This window comes from Chrysemys picta, chromosome 9 (assembly GCF_011386835.1).
Source record: "Chrysemys picta bellii isolate R12L10 chromosome 9, ASM1138683v2, whole genome shotgun sequence".
NCBI lineage: Eukaryota > Metazoa > Chordata > Testudines > Emydidae > Chrysemys > Chrysemys picta.
In genome coordinates, this window is record NC_088799.1 from 24,292,504 (window position 1) to 24,306,393 (window position 13,890).

At 45.1% G+C, this 13,890-nt stretch overlaps 1 protein-coding gene across 8 annotated transcripts in view; it reads right to left on the reverse strand.

Moving 5' to 3' along the window:
* The window catches only part of KCNAB1 (potassium voltage-gated channel subfamily A regulatory beta subunit 1), a 262,161-nt gene that overhangs the window by 43,188 nt on the left and 205,083 nt on the right, over positions 1-13,890 (reverse strand). For all 8 annotated transcript variants that reach the window (XR_002888305.3, XM_065557858.1, XM_065557859.1 and 5 more), the window contains 2 exons: positions 6,470-6,549; positions 2,382-2,426 (listed from right to left, as the gene is read on the reverse strand). Coding sequence is in view for 7 of the 8 variants with exons in the window: in XM_065557858.1 (XP_065413930.1) it covers positions 2,382-2,426; positions 6,470-6,549 (125 nt within the window). In the remaining variant the exon portion in view is untranslated. The remainder of the gene's footprint in view (positions 1-2,381; positions 2,427-6,469; positions 6,550-13,890) is intronic.

Below are 13,890 nucleotides of genomic sequence, written 5' to 3' on the forward strand. Positions count from 1 at the left end.
TTTAAAGGCTCAATTCTAGCGCTCACAGATAAGGGATTTATGAAATCACATGCTCTGCTGTAGCTGCTGCTAAGCACTTAGAACCCACACTGATTAATGATAAACATCAAACTATTCTGGCAATTTCAATAATGCTGCTGTGTCAAGAGAAAAGTGTAGAAAAAACGTCACCAAAAGCATCTGATGTAAATTACTGGTATGAAACAACTTCAATGAGAAGCAGTATGAATATTGTTATACAGTGACCTTGAGATATTAAAACCAAAAGAATGATCCATTTGCTAGGTTTGTCTATAAATTCCAATGTATTACTAAAACAAAGATCTATTGGCTGGAAAATACTTTGCTGTATACTACAGAATCTTTGTCAACCCCTCTCCAAGGGCCTGACCCAATGGCTATTAGTCAATAGAAAGGCTGCCAATGATTTAAATGAACATTAAACAGGGCCCAGTATTTTGTTCTGACTTCAATCAGCTGCAGGACCGCAGCAAGGAAGATTAAACAAAGTATGTTTCAGTTTAAAATGAAGAAACGTAAGAAAATAATACAGCAAGTATTAGACACTTGCTGACAGTGAATGCCATTAAATATGCACACACAGAATGTACAGTTGAACAAAACAGTTCCACTACATTTACAAGCCTGAACATTTTGGGGGCAAGTTTTCAAGAACAGGGGTTTGCTCCTGATAAAGTCAATGAGATTTCTGCCACTGACTTAAAAAAAGAACAGGTTCTGCCCTTATCCCTAGGGGACAGATTTGTAACTCCCTTGGGAGTTAGGCACCTAAATACCTTTAAAAATCTTTCCCGGGTGCCTACGTTGAATATATTCAAAGGGGCAAAAACATGTAGCAGTGTGTGGGCTAAGGCATCCTTTTAGAAAATTTCCCCATTTTTGTTTAAGATACTCTCAAATTAAAATAATTTGTATTCACTCTTAAAATGCTGCATAGATCCTGGAGATATATTCATGATATAGAGCAGTGACAGGATTTTTTTATCTGTACTTTGCACTTTGTTCTGCAGCACACTGAGTCTCTATTGAATAATCATCCCACTAAAGGATACTTATAGCTGATGTGTTGAATAATGGAATGCCATTGGGATAATTCCTTAGTGGAGGGATGAACAGGACAGATTGTGGAGATCTTTAAAGATTATGTAAATGCCACTTAAACTACACAAACATATGCTAGTGTACACACAGGAATGAATCATTTAAATTAGGTCTAATCTCATATGAGGTATCCAAAAAGAAATCCCATCATGCTTTCTAACTCTTTATATATAACATTACATGAAAAAAAAAAACATTGCTAAGATTGCAAAGTCAAGCAGTCTCAAGCCAGGCACCCAGAAAACGAGGAACATGCAATTAGAGACCACCTATGAAAAGTCTGGTTTAAGTGACTTGCCCAGCATCACATAGAAACTCTGTCAAAGAGGCAGGGATAAAACACTGTTTTCCAGAGCAGCATTTAACTGCCTTAACCATGAGACGATCCTTTCTCTTCCTGCAATCCCCTGCCTCATTCACTACACATTCCAGCTTCTAGAAGGGGAGGTGGGATAGCTCAGTGGTTTGGCCTGCTAAACCCAGGGTTGTGAGTTCAATCCTTGAGGAGGCCACTTAGGGATCTGGGGCAAAATCAGTACTCGGTCCTGCTAGTGAAGGCAGGGGGCTGGATTCGATGACTTTTCAGGGTCCCTTCCAGTTCTAGGAGATAGAATATCTCCATATATTATTATTATTATTATAGAACAAATGAGGCTGGGGATCTAAAAACAAGAGTCTCCTTCACTGCAACCTGATTGATCCCCAGGTCCATATTGTGCACTGAAGGAGGCAGGGGTCCTATGGGAAAAAAACAGTGTGATGATGATGTAATTAAAGACTGTATCATAATGTAGCACCCAAGGGAGCTGAACTATGGTTGCACAGAAAACCTGAATTCTGGTATTTTCTAACTTTTCCTAACAGTAAAACAACATATTTTTTCCCCAACCTCATTCTCAAAAAATGGCTGAATCTTTCCAAAAAAAATTCAGACCAAGGCAGACACCTGGTATGGAAACGTTCAGCTCAAACAAAGTTTGGCAAAATTATAAACAACAACTGAAAACAGGGGTTCATAATGGGAAGCACTGGGCAATCTTAGTAATAGGAAGTGCTACCAGCTCTGCCTATGACTTTTATGCCAACTTTTCCAACCAGCTGCTGGGTTCAGCACATGTTAAAAAAGCTACTATTTTTTAAAACAAAAGAATTCAGATATGTTCTGTGGTCCTGATCTACTACCACTGAATCAAAAGGGAGTTTTGCCATTGACTTCAATTGCAGTAATTGTCAGGCAGGCTCTAAAATCTATACAGTACCTCCAGCCCTTCTTTTTGATTATGCTTCCCAGAATCACCTCAGCCCTGGGGAGGAAAAAAATGCACTTGAGTATAAAATACTTTAAAGACAAGAATGCACTGAACATAAAGTAAATCATGAAACCCATTATTCATTGGAACTCTGCCATACGCACTGATACGTTACATAAAAAAAATCTGCTCACATTAAAACTTTATTTTTTTCTACTTGACACATTGGAAAATGGCTTATTGCCCCATGTCCTTGCTGACCTGAAAGTGCAAAAAAAGGCACAGTCTTTATGAGGCAGAGAGTGTAATTTAACAATTCAGTGTCTGTGCTAAACAGAATCAATGTAAATGTCACACTTGTAAAGTCAACTATGAGTCAACTGATTTGTTTTTAATTGTGGCATTTCTCCCCTCTCCAAATGTCAGCACAGAGTCAGACAGTGATTGGACAGAAACACACTGCAGTTTCAATTTAGCTATAGAGTGTCTACCAAATACAGTGCAGAAAACTATAAGCCAAATCCTTAATTGTCTTGCACGGGCCTATGTGGCCCAAATGCTGCAGAAATGACATTCTGTTGGCAGATGACCCATGCAGCAGAGAAACTGTGCATCAGCCTGAGTGAGTACATCTCTAGTGGGTCTACACAGGGTGATGTGGAGGAGGGAAGTTGGCCTGTTACCCATAAATGGGAGAATGGCCAGCACAGACTACATTGCCAGTATCACCTTGAAGCATGTGTTGATGTTAAGGTTTTCTTCCTTCAGCCCCATTGTGCATCAGGGCATATTCATCCAAAACACAACCCTGCAAGTAGGGCTATGTTCTTTTTAAAGTTAGTCAGTTTTAAGGCTGAGTGGTGCAAAGCCGCCTTCATGGAGGCCAGGATCAGGCCCACGACATTTTGGGTGTGTATGCAAAGTCAGTTCAAGGTCATTTTGTCCATGCAAGAAACAAAGCTGAATATAGAGCAAAATGAAGGGGAGCATGTACTGAGCACAAACCAGGGGGATGAAAGCACTTTTAAGTGCTGGTTTTTCTGTAAGAATCAGGGAGCCCATAAAGGAAGAGAACAGACTGAGGATTTATTTGAAGTGGAGAATGCAGGAAAATGCCCTCTCGCTAAAGTATCTGCTTCCGGTCTCTTAGCACTTGTCTATAGAAGAAAGTCACACCGGTTTAACTGCGCTGATGCAGGGGAGTAAGGGGACATAAAACACTTGCTTCCTCAGACTATGTGGGATGTCAGGGAAGAGAACAGCCTCTGCAGTGAGAGGGTGGGACCTGGGCAGAGACTTGTCTCCACCTCTTCTAATGATGGCCCGGGAGCTAATCTGGCATGGAGAGGGAGGTAATCTGCAGAGCAACAGCACTTTACTTCCCTGCCCAGAGCCAGTGGGATGACCAGGTAATGAACGGTGACTTTCAGAGTCACAATCCATCCCCTGGTCTGCAGCTAGGGCAGCTGAACTGCACACTGCCCCTTACCCAAGGCAGGCTGTGATCTCACAGTCTAGCCCAAATGAATAAAGTGAGTGATTAATATTTGTATAGAATCTTTTTCTTCTTCTTTTAATTAAACCATGACATTAAGAGCCTTAGTCCCCCTTCCATAAAAGCCATTTCCTGACATTTTGGATAAGGATTTTAATGCTGTCAGCATCATGTGCTAATCATCATTAAGAGGTGTGCTGACTTTTTATTTATTCCGGATGTTTTTGTCCAGACATCAATAGTGAAATGCACAGAGGAGCTTACATGTGAGATACGAGCAATGCATTTAGACTTGTTAGCCTAATCCAGTTCTCTCCTTCCAGAATGGGACCCCAAAAATAGGTTCTCTATTTATTTTCTCAGTGTGGATACTGAGCCGGAATCTCAGCTGGTGTAAACTGGCACAGAAATTAATGGAGTTAGGACGATTTACCCAGCTGAGGGTCTGGCCCATTATCTTCCACTAAAAAATCAGGACTTGATTTAAAAGTTCTTGGCAGGGGACCACTTTCTTCTTTGCCAACACAATGGCATTGATGTAACTACATATAACTGACACTGGACAAAGAGTCCCACCCCTCTCCCCCCAGCTTAAAGATGGCCATGGCTGTAGGCCTTGCGGAAGTGATTAATGCACTCTTTAGGAGGTGGCCCTGCATATGGAGCCCTCTCTGTTCCCTGTTCAAGTTGAAACAGGGAAAAATGCAGCCAAGTACCCTACATTCCTGGCAAGAGGATAGGTGCCTGCCTGAGAGGTGGAAGAAGAACACAGATGTCCCAGTCTCTCATAGGAAATATGAGGTTCCACATAAGCAGCATTTGTTTTTTAGAAAAATGGTGTTTATTAAGGCGGCATTATAGGACAAGGGTAGGGTGACCAGATGTCCCAATTTTATAGGGACAGTCCCGATTTTTGGGTCTTTTTCTTGACTAGGCTCCTATTACTCCCCACCCCCGTCCCGCTTTTTCACACTTGCTGTCTGGTCACCCTAGACAAGGGTAGGGTGTGGAGTAGAGCAGAAATCACCCCAGCAACATGGTGAGTGTTTCACCTGGAGGGGAGTGCCAAATTTTCACATCCAATCGCCAAATCAGGTGCTTGGGCCAGGTTTGCTGAAAGACTTGTCAAAGTCTGCAAACCTGACCTATGCTCATTGTATTGTACGGCATGGCTGGATCTTAAAAGCACCCAGTGAACTCTGCAAACTGGAGAGGAAAAAACATTCACATGAAGCACTATGAAAGAAAAGCCCCGATTTTCCACAGAGTTTGTGGCACTTTGTTACCCTGGTATAGAGGAGTGGACTCACCCCTGCGGCGCCTCTTGCTGGTCATCTCGGGAATTAGCTTGTTCCAGCTCCAGAGTGCCCTCTGCAGGCCGGTGATCCACCTGTCCTCTGGCCCCCATGGGCCCCCTGGACTCCAGTGCCCTTTTGTCTGTGGTGTTGCCCCCTGGCAGTACCTCCACAGTTCTGGGTCTCCTCCTCCCAGGGGAACCCCCACCCACTATCCCCACTTTGCCTCAGTCTTGGCTACTGCCCAGTCTCCATTTAGCCCCCGTTCACTGGGGCAGACTGCAGTATCAGCCACTCATCACAGGCAAAGGGGTTCAAACCTGCTGCCTCTGCCTACCTGTGGGCTGCCTCCTGCAACCCAAGTGCCCCTTTGGCCTTACCCTAGACCTGCAGCCTGGGACTTTCCTAGGCCAGAGCTCCCCAGCTCCCTTGGCCTTTTCCCAGCCCTGCTCCACTATAGGCACTCAGTTAAGCTCCCTGCAGCCAGGCCCTTCTCTCCCTGAACACAGAGAGAGACTTCTTCTGGGCCTCTGGATCACAGCCTTTTATAGGGACCAGCTGGGCCTGATTGGGGCATGGTCCAGCTGTGGCTACTTCCCCAATCAGCCTAGCTTCTCCCTGCCACAGCCCTCTTCCTGGCTGTTTTAAGCCCTTCAGGACCAGAGCGGGTAACCACCCTGCTACACCTGGGTAAAAGCTAAACTCCAATGTTACTAAGTTCTTGGGGGACACCCAAAACCTCTAGAGAGATAAAACTGGGGTGAAGTTCAATAACCTCCTAAGAGGGTGGGGGCACAAAAGCACTTGGGATCAAACTCAATTTCATAAAAAGGAAATATGTAACATCAGGGTTTATCTGTATCTAAAGCCAATCTTTCACATTGGCAAAGTGGTAGGACATCAGACCTCTACAAGCAAGGCCCCATGTTGGGTGATTTGCTCTTGTTCGCAAGGATGTTTAATTTACAGTTTGAACACATAACTAGACTGGGAACACCTGAAATCCAAGGCAGATCATCCTCCTATGAAGTCTTAGTGCACTACTCCAGTGCGTCCCAATATACATTTACATCTGAGTCAAAATATACCTTAAATGACACTAGTGCCGATCTGCAGTAACTCCATATAAAGTCAATAGGGTTACTCCAGATTTACACCAGAGTAACTGAAAATAGAACCGGATACGCTTCTGTGGGTGCATTTGTTTAAAGGCTGAGTTAGGTTGGCAGTGAATAAATAGGAAGTTAAACAAAGTGAAACTTGGCTTGGTAAAACACTCCAACACCTTGAGCCACACATACACTTACTTTCCAGCTGCGTACACCTCCGCTGTATCAAACAGATTTACGCCACTCTCATAAGCGATTGTCATTAGCTGTTCAGCAACCTTAGGGAAGCCAGAGGCATACGATTAGTCAAGTGGCTGCAGAAACAATCCCCAGCATGCCTGACATGCTACTCATCATCTGGCCCAAGGAGCAGGGCTGTGGACCTTGGAAGGCAATCTGACACAACAGGTTCACTGTAACTCCCAACACCCAGCAATGCCAATTAGGGTAGCTGGTGTATCTCGGCCCTATGTCACATCCAGGAGTAGGGTGACCAGACGTCCCGATTTTATCGGGACCGTCCCGATATTTCCTTGTTTGTCCCGCGTCCCGACCGACATGCGGTCGGGACAACCGGACAAACAAGGAAATGCCCCGAGCCTCGAGCCCGGAAGTGCTCGCGCCCCCCCCCCTGCCCCGACTCCGCCCCCTCCTCCCCCGATTGGCTCCCTCCCCAAATCCCCGCCTCTTCCCCGGGCTCACCATTCCCCCTCCCTCCGCAAGCGCTGGAGGGAGGCCCGGGAGACGCAGGGGAAGCGCGGGGCCGGGGTGAGTAACAGTCCGGCCTGGCCCAGTGCAGGCAGGACTCGGGTGGTAGGGCGAGGAGGGGGGCGACCCGCGGGGCCAGGCGACGGGGGAGGAAGCGGCCATGGCGCTCGGCGGCTCTGGCGCCCCCGAACCCCCCGAGCCGGGGCCTGCAGCAGCGCGTACGCTGGGCCCAGCCCCTGGCTAGGCACGTCTGGGCTGCCCAGCTGGTGCTATCGCGCGGCGGCCCCGGGGCGGAGGCATCGGCCGCCCAGCCCCGTTCGTTCCCCTGCAGGACGGGGGGGCTGGGGCCTGCTGCCCCCACTCCGGGGCCGCCGCGGGATAGCACCAGCTGGGCAGCAGCCCAGACGCGACTGGCCAGGGGCTGGGCGCAGCGTGCGCGCTGCTGGGTCCCCGCAGCAGGCCCCGGCTCGGGGGGTTCGGGGGCGCCAGAGCCGCAGCCGCCGAGCGCCATGGCCGCTTCCTCCCCTGCGGCAGTGGGAGCTGCAGCAGCGGCTGCTCCCGAGTCCCGCTGCCCGGGGGTGAGAACAACAGCCGCCGCCTGGCACCGCGGGCCGCCCCCCTCCTCTCCGTACCGCCCAACTGAGTCCTGCCTGCTCGGGGCCAGGCCGGACTCTTACTCACCCCGGCCCCCCACGCTTCCCCTGAGTCTCCCGGGCCTCCCTCCAGCACTTGCGGAGGAAGGTTTTTTTTTTTTTTTTTTTTTGGCCCCGCCCCCCGCCACGCCCCCCCCCACATCACCCCCCCCTCCCCCCCCGCGTCCCGATATTTGTCTTTGGTGATCTGGTCACCCTATCCAGGAGTGGAGCAGTGAATGTATCTGTTCCAAGATATGCAAAGTTGTGGAAATATTTGATTACTTCATTGACAGTTTTGGAGCTTTTCCCTGTGTCATTATAGTCAAAACGTGATTATCTGAACCAGAGTTAATTAAAACCCTGTTATCCGAAGGTCAGATACATCTCCGAATGTATTTATTTATTTTTAGCTATATAGTGCTTTAGTCATAGTCACTCAGTGCATGTACAAATGTAATAGAATTTACTGACTCATGTAGAAACCAGGATGCAACCCCAGAGTTCCCCATATCGCATTCAGGCAAAAGAAGGCCAGAAGGCAGGCTGGGACAGATAGTATGGGAAGCAAGTTCCAGAGCCAAAGGCCCACCATCCGCAGTGCCCTGACTCCATCCCGCAGATATTCAAATCTAGGGGCAGAAGGAGCATCTCAGCTGATTTCAAAAGTGACAGAAGCACATGAGTGGAGAGGCAGTCTCAGGCAGCTGGGACATTAACCAAATAGGACTTTATGGAACAGTCTTAACACCTTGACTTGCACTCAGGACTAAGTGGGAAGTGTTCCTAATAGTGGCTATGGTACGTTAGGGCCTCATCTGTGTCTTGGGAGAGGGGAATGCAGTGCAGCACATAACAAAAACCAATGGAATTGAGGCTGATTTAAGGCTGTGTTCTTAAATTGTGCCATTGTGCCTGGGCACTGCTCTTAAACCAACATAAGTTGTTACAGGCAAAAAGCATAGGGCTAAATTCTGTTCTCAGTTTCACAGGTTTAAATCCAGCATAATTCCACTGAAGACAGTGAAGTTTCCCTGGATTTTCAGCAGTGTTACTGAGGGAGTGGCAGTCAGCATTCACCCCGAGTACTCCGCATGTGTGCTCAGATTCTCTGCAGGGAAGTGGGGGGGAAGAATCCTGCCCTACAGGGTGCTGCGCTGCTGCGTTCCCTACTAAAGGGTCTCTTGCACAGTTACCCCAGAAGCATCTGGGTCGAACTCCATCTAGAACCCCAATATGTGTGGAGGAGGGGTAGGAATTACACCTGAGAGGAGAATTTCCCCCGGGGCATTTATAGTCGTTACCAATATATACTGAGCAGAGAATTACCCCTGGATATGCTGCAATACAGTATCTAGGTGAGGAAGAATGTAACTGCCATTGTTGGTTTCTAACACAATGATGGTGCTTAAGCATGGCGATTGTGTGTGTTTTCAACAACAGCTAGACTGCAGCAAATCTATCTAATAAAAACAACAATTCCACATGCCCTGCTTAGTTCTTTCCTTTCCCTCAGTCATTAGGGCTGGCTGACAAGCTTAGCCGTTCTAAAGGCTGTTATGAAGGTCACGTTACTCCTTGCTGGTTCTAGTTAAGAGGAATTGTATAGCCCTGTTCTTCCTATTAGCGCAAAAAGCAATAACAGCAGCTATGGTCCATGCTGTTTGTGTGGCGGACATGTTTGTACAACACATCTGAAGTAACAGTTTTCTCTCTGCAAAATACACCGTGCTGTTTTTGCAGCTGACATTGGACTTTGATGTACATTTTGCAGTTCCCAAAGGAGACAGAATATGGTGGTGTGAGATGAACTATAGCTGCTTGCAACATTGCCTGGACCTACAATTATTAAATAAGGGAGACTTAGGAGCATGTTTGACTTTTGCACATGTCTGTGCTATTCTTTTGCTCTTTGTGCAGGAGATTGGAAGACAAACTGTGGACTGATTTTAAGGTAATTGCTTGGTTTCAGCTGCTTTCCAGTTGAAGTGAATGGCAGCACTGCAGCGGTGAATTGATTGTGCACTGTTTTATTTTGATGATAATTTTAACAGACTATTAAAATACAGCATTGCATTTCCAAATCACTGCTGCACTCCTCTGAAAGCACCAAGTGCTTCAATGGAGAGCAGCTGTAACCAAGCACAGAGCCCTGGCCAACAAAAAAGAGAGATGGAGAGGAACCAGCAGTTCAGACCCTCCCAGTTTTCTAAAGGAAAACAATTGTTTTAATGCAAGTAGTTTACGCAACCACAGCCAGCCCCAGTTGGTTATATGGTCAATTAGTTTTTGATCAAAATGGATGGTGAAATGTCAAGTGGGCTGGCTCAGTGGTCCAGTTAACAGAGCTGCCCCATGTCAGAAGGAATCAAATTTCTTCAGCTCCTAGAGGTGCCCTCTCCTAGAAATTTAATGTCATGTCACAGATGGAGTGTACTCCCCAGAAGTCAGTGTGATTATGATCGGATCCCCAAAGAACACATGGACAAGACTTTTAAAAGTGACTAGTGATTTTGGGTGCCTCGATTTTCGGTGCCCCGCTTGTGACACCTTAAAAAGGCCGGATTTTCAGAAAGTGCTGAGCTCCTCTCATACTGTATGGAGTCTCAGGTTGGGCCCCCCAAAATCACTACACACCTTCTGGAAATATTAGCCATATATTCCTGTCCACCCGTGCATCAGAATATGAGAGGAAGTAAGACGTATCTACCATTTCAGTGTGTCCTGAACTGAGGCTACAATATATAAAATATTTAAATGATACATACTGTATCAGGTTCTATATACAGTATAACTTGATTTGTTTTTTTAAATCAAGAATCAGAAAATGTGCTTCCAGAAGAACAAACTTCAGAGACTCAGGATGAATTCCTAAGCACTGAAAAATTAGAATCACAAATGGAGCAGAGTAGAAGTCTTGGGACAGCAGGACATTTCAAGACTGGGTATTTTTTCTTAACTTATTCAAAACAGACTCAAACCTGCCACAATGTTAGTTCCAATCTGATACCAAACACACCACTAACAATGTTTTAAAAATCTGGAGTTTCAGATGAAAACTTGATGGGTAGCGAGCTGCAATCACAGTCCCAACTCTGCACAAATAACTTCATGCACCTGAATAATCCTATTGAAATCAATAGCAACTTTTCCTGCCTGTAAAGATAAGCTCATGCACAAGTCAGCATGTTGGAGACCAGGTTTAGGAGTGCCCTTTGAACTCTGATCCCTAGATTGAGGGAAATCACGAATCACACACTTTGCAGAGAGGAAATACTGGTCCTCTTGGGGTCATTGCTATTGCTTGATGGGAAATGATGGTGGGAGTTGTATGCAGCACTGCACTGCACTCTTCCACACACACCAAATAAGCCCCAAGGTCTGGCTAGGCCTGCACATAAATGCACACCTGAAACTTTGGGGGCAGGTGGAGAACTGATATTGATCTCAAAGGCCTACAGAGTTAAAGGTGTTTATAAAATCTTTCACTGTAACATTTAACAGCAATAGGGTCATGATTATTTTCTACAAAGGCCTTGGTTTTATTCAGTTACTTGGCAAACTCCCAAAAGCATTCATTCAAGATGAAAGTTTATTGATTAAAACATACAAAAAAGGAGCACGGAATTAAAACCAGCATTTATATTAAAACTGTGGTTTAGTGATTATACAAATCAAATTTAGTTAGACCCTATCAAAGTCTCTCTCCTTTTGGAGTTAAAATATCAGAGTCTCTTATTTTTATTAACAACCTTTGATGAAAAAGAAAGTTAATTTTACATAGTCCTGATGTGTGAAGGGTATTCATTTATCCTGTTTTTAACATAGACACAAGGTGGAGGAGAGACAGGATAGAAAAGATGGGGGAAATATGGCTGTTGATGTTTTTGGAATACTGGACCACTGGAGTGGATGCTTTGGCTGGCAAGTTGAGCACGACACCTGCTGCTTGGACTCTGGTTCACGTTCTGGTCAAGGACGTCATCTGTTTGGATCCTTTCTCCTTAGACAAGAGAGGCTTGGATGAATGCAGCATAGCTGATGTCGGGATTCGATGAAAAGCCAAGAGCGTGAGAGATAGAATAGGAAGAAAGGGGGAGGGAAGGCAGTGGCAAAAGCAACTCAAAAAGGGACGGGAAAACAATACAGGATCTTTTGTGCCTCTGTGGTGCAGGCAATTAGATATCCTCACTGCCGGGCTGAGTACTGGATGTCATGATAATGTGATATGCAGTGTTGCTGTCTTAGCCATGTTGGTTCCAGGATAGTGTGCTGACTTTCAGCACTCACAGTTGAAAACAAAGTTCCTTAAACAAGATCACCGCCAGCCTGCTTTCCTCTCGGGAAGAAAGTCCCTTGGCCTGGTCTGCTTCTCACGACTTGAGATTGAAGGGGCTGAGATGAGTTGCAATGCTGGCAGGTTGGGGGATGCGCTGGGGGGAAGAAGATTCTTCTTTTTTTCCCAGTGTCTCTTTTTAAGACCTCCCAAAAGGAGTAAAATTAAATTCATTTCCATAAAGCCAAACTTGGCATAGGTGACTTCATTCCCACATTTTGTTGTTTACCAGGTATGATCTCACCATAGTCCTGGACTATGGTCAATAGGCCATTTTTCTTTGGGCTAATTCAATTTTTCTGCCTCGTTTTCTGGCACCTGTTCATAGCATTCATTTATGGAAAAAACTTCACCTATTTTGCACGGTTAATTCTCAGGCAGGCAAAAAGTCATAGGCTATTGTGACATCTTATGAACTTTCCCATACTTTTCACAGTTGAATTTAGGGTAAATCTGTTGGCTCAGTAATCACAACAGAACCCCAGTCCACTTTAGTTCTGGCTGGCCCACAAACCTTCTGAGATGATGCTTTGTAGGGAGGAACATTACAGCTGCTAGCTTAGGAAATAAGGACATGGCCCATTTGTGTTAGACATAATGACCTGACCTAGTCCCATGCAGCTGCTACAAGCCAGAGTAATATGCACGTCATGTCTGTGCATTAGTGCGAGAAGAGCCAGAATATAGATTTATATCAACATCCCTTTTACCTATGTTAAGGGATATTTCTCTCCTGAAGGAAAAGTCCTTTTACAGTTAATAGAGATGAAACCAATAGAAATGTAATAGGGCCCTATAGATATTAATCTGTAACTCTATGGAATGTAATATAGAAAGGATATAGTTCTTAAGTTTTTTAATCTTCCTATAAAATAACAGAGATTTAATTCTCCAATAAACTTCATAGGACACTAAAAACCCCATCGTTTTCCATTCAACTCTATATGATTCCTAACATTTATTGAAGAGAGGTTTTCCATTTAGGTTGATTTTTAGTGAATTTATCACTTATGAAATATGCTGGGTTGACAGCCTTGGAGACTGAAGTCTTCTATTGATCCGCCAGCCAGATCACAGCAATGTGAGCTTCTCCATATGGTCCTGCCAGTATGACAACTCCCACTCAGAAGGAGTGCCTTTAGGGATGACAGAGGAGTTCAGTCCATGGCTCATTCAGTCCTTGGTAGAATGCAAATTAGTTTCAAATGTAGTGGTGACTGACATGGACACGTGCCATTTAAAAAAGCTACCAAGATCACCAACCCACTTCACAATGGCCACTGAGAAGCTATCAGATAACAACTTTGGGTTGTACCAACCTGGGACAGACCTGAACCAATGTTGCATCAGTATTTTGAAACAGTTTTTTTCTTTATTAAAATGTTTTAAAATGACCATGTTTAGATAGGTGAGAGTACAAGACTTATTAGGCCAGATATATCCTGGGGTAATCCTACTGAAGTCAATGCACTTCAACGAGGGATGAGTTCAGTGCCTTGTCCCCTGACTTAATGTCGAAGATTAGATTGACTGAATCACAGAATTCCAAGGCAGGAACTCTATAAAACTGAAAGCACCAATTATTCAAATTGTTTTACTTAGATTTGCCGTTTAACTAGAGATGGACCTGAGTTGCAGAGTTCAGATCTGAACTTTCCCAAAGTTTGAGAGAGGAAGGGCAGAAGTTCAGATCTTGGATTTTGGTTTGGGCCCAACTCTAGTTTTAGCTGATGGACTGGGTATGAAAAGAAAAACACCAGAAGTCATTAGGAGTTTTTAAATGATCAATATCGGTGATAACTAAAGGCCTGATCCTACAAATAGCTGCTCAGGTTGAAACTCTGGCCCACTGAAGTCAATGGGATTTTTGCTATTGATTTTAATGGGGCCAGGTTTTTACCCTCTGTGTTTACAATGCTGCAATATAAAGAAGAATCCCCTTT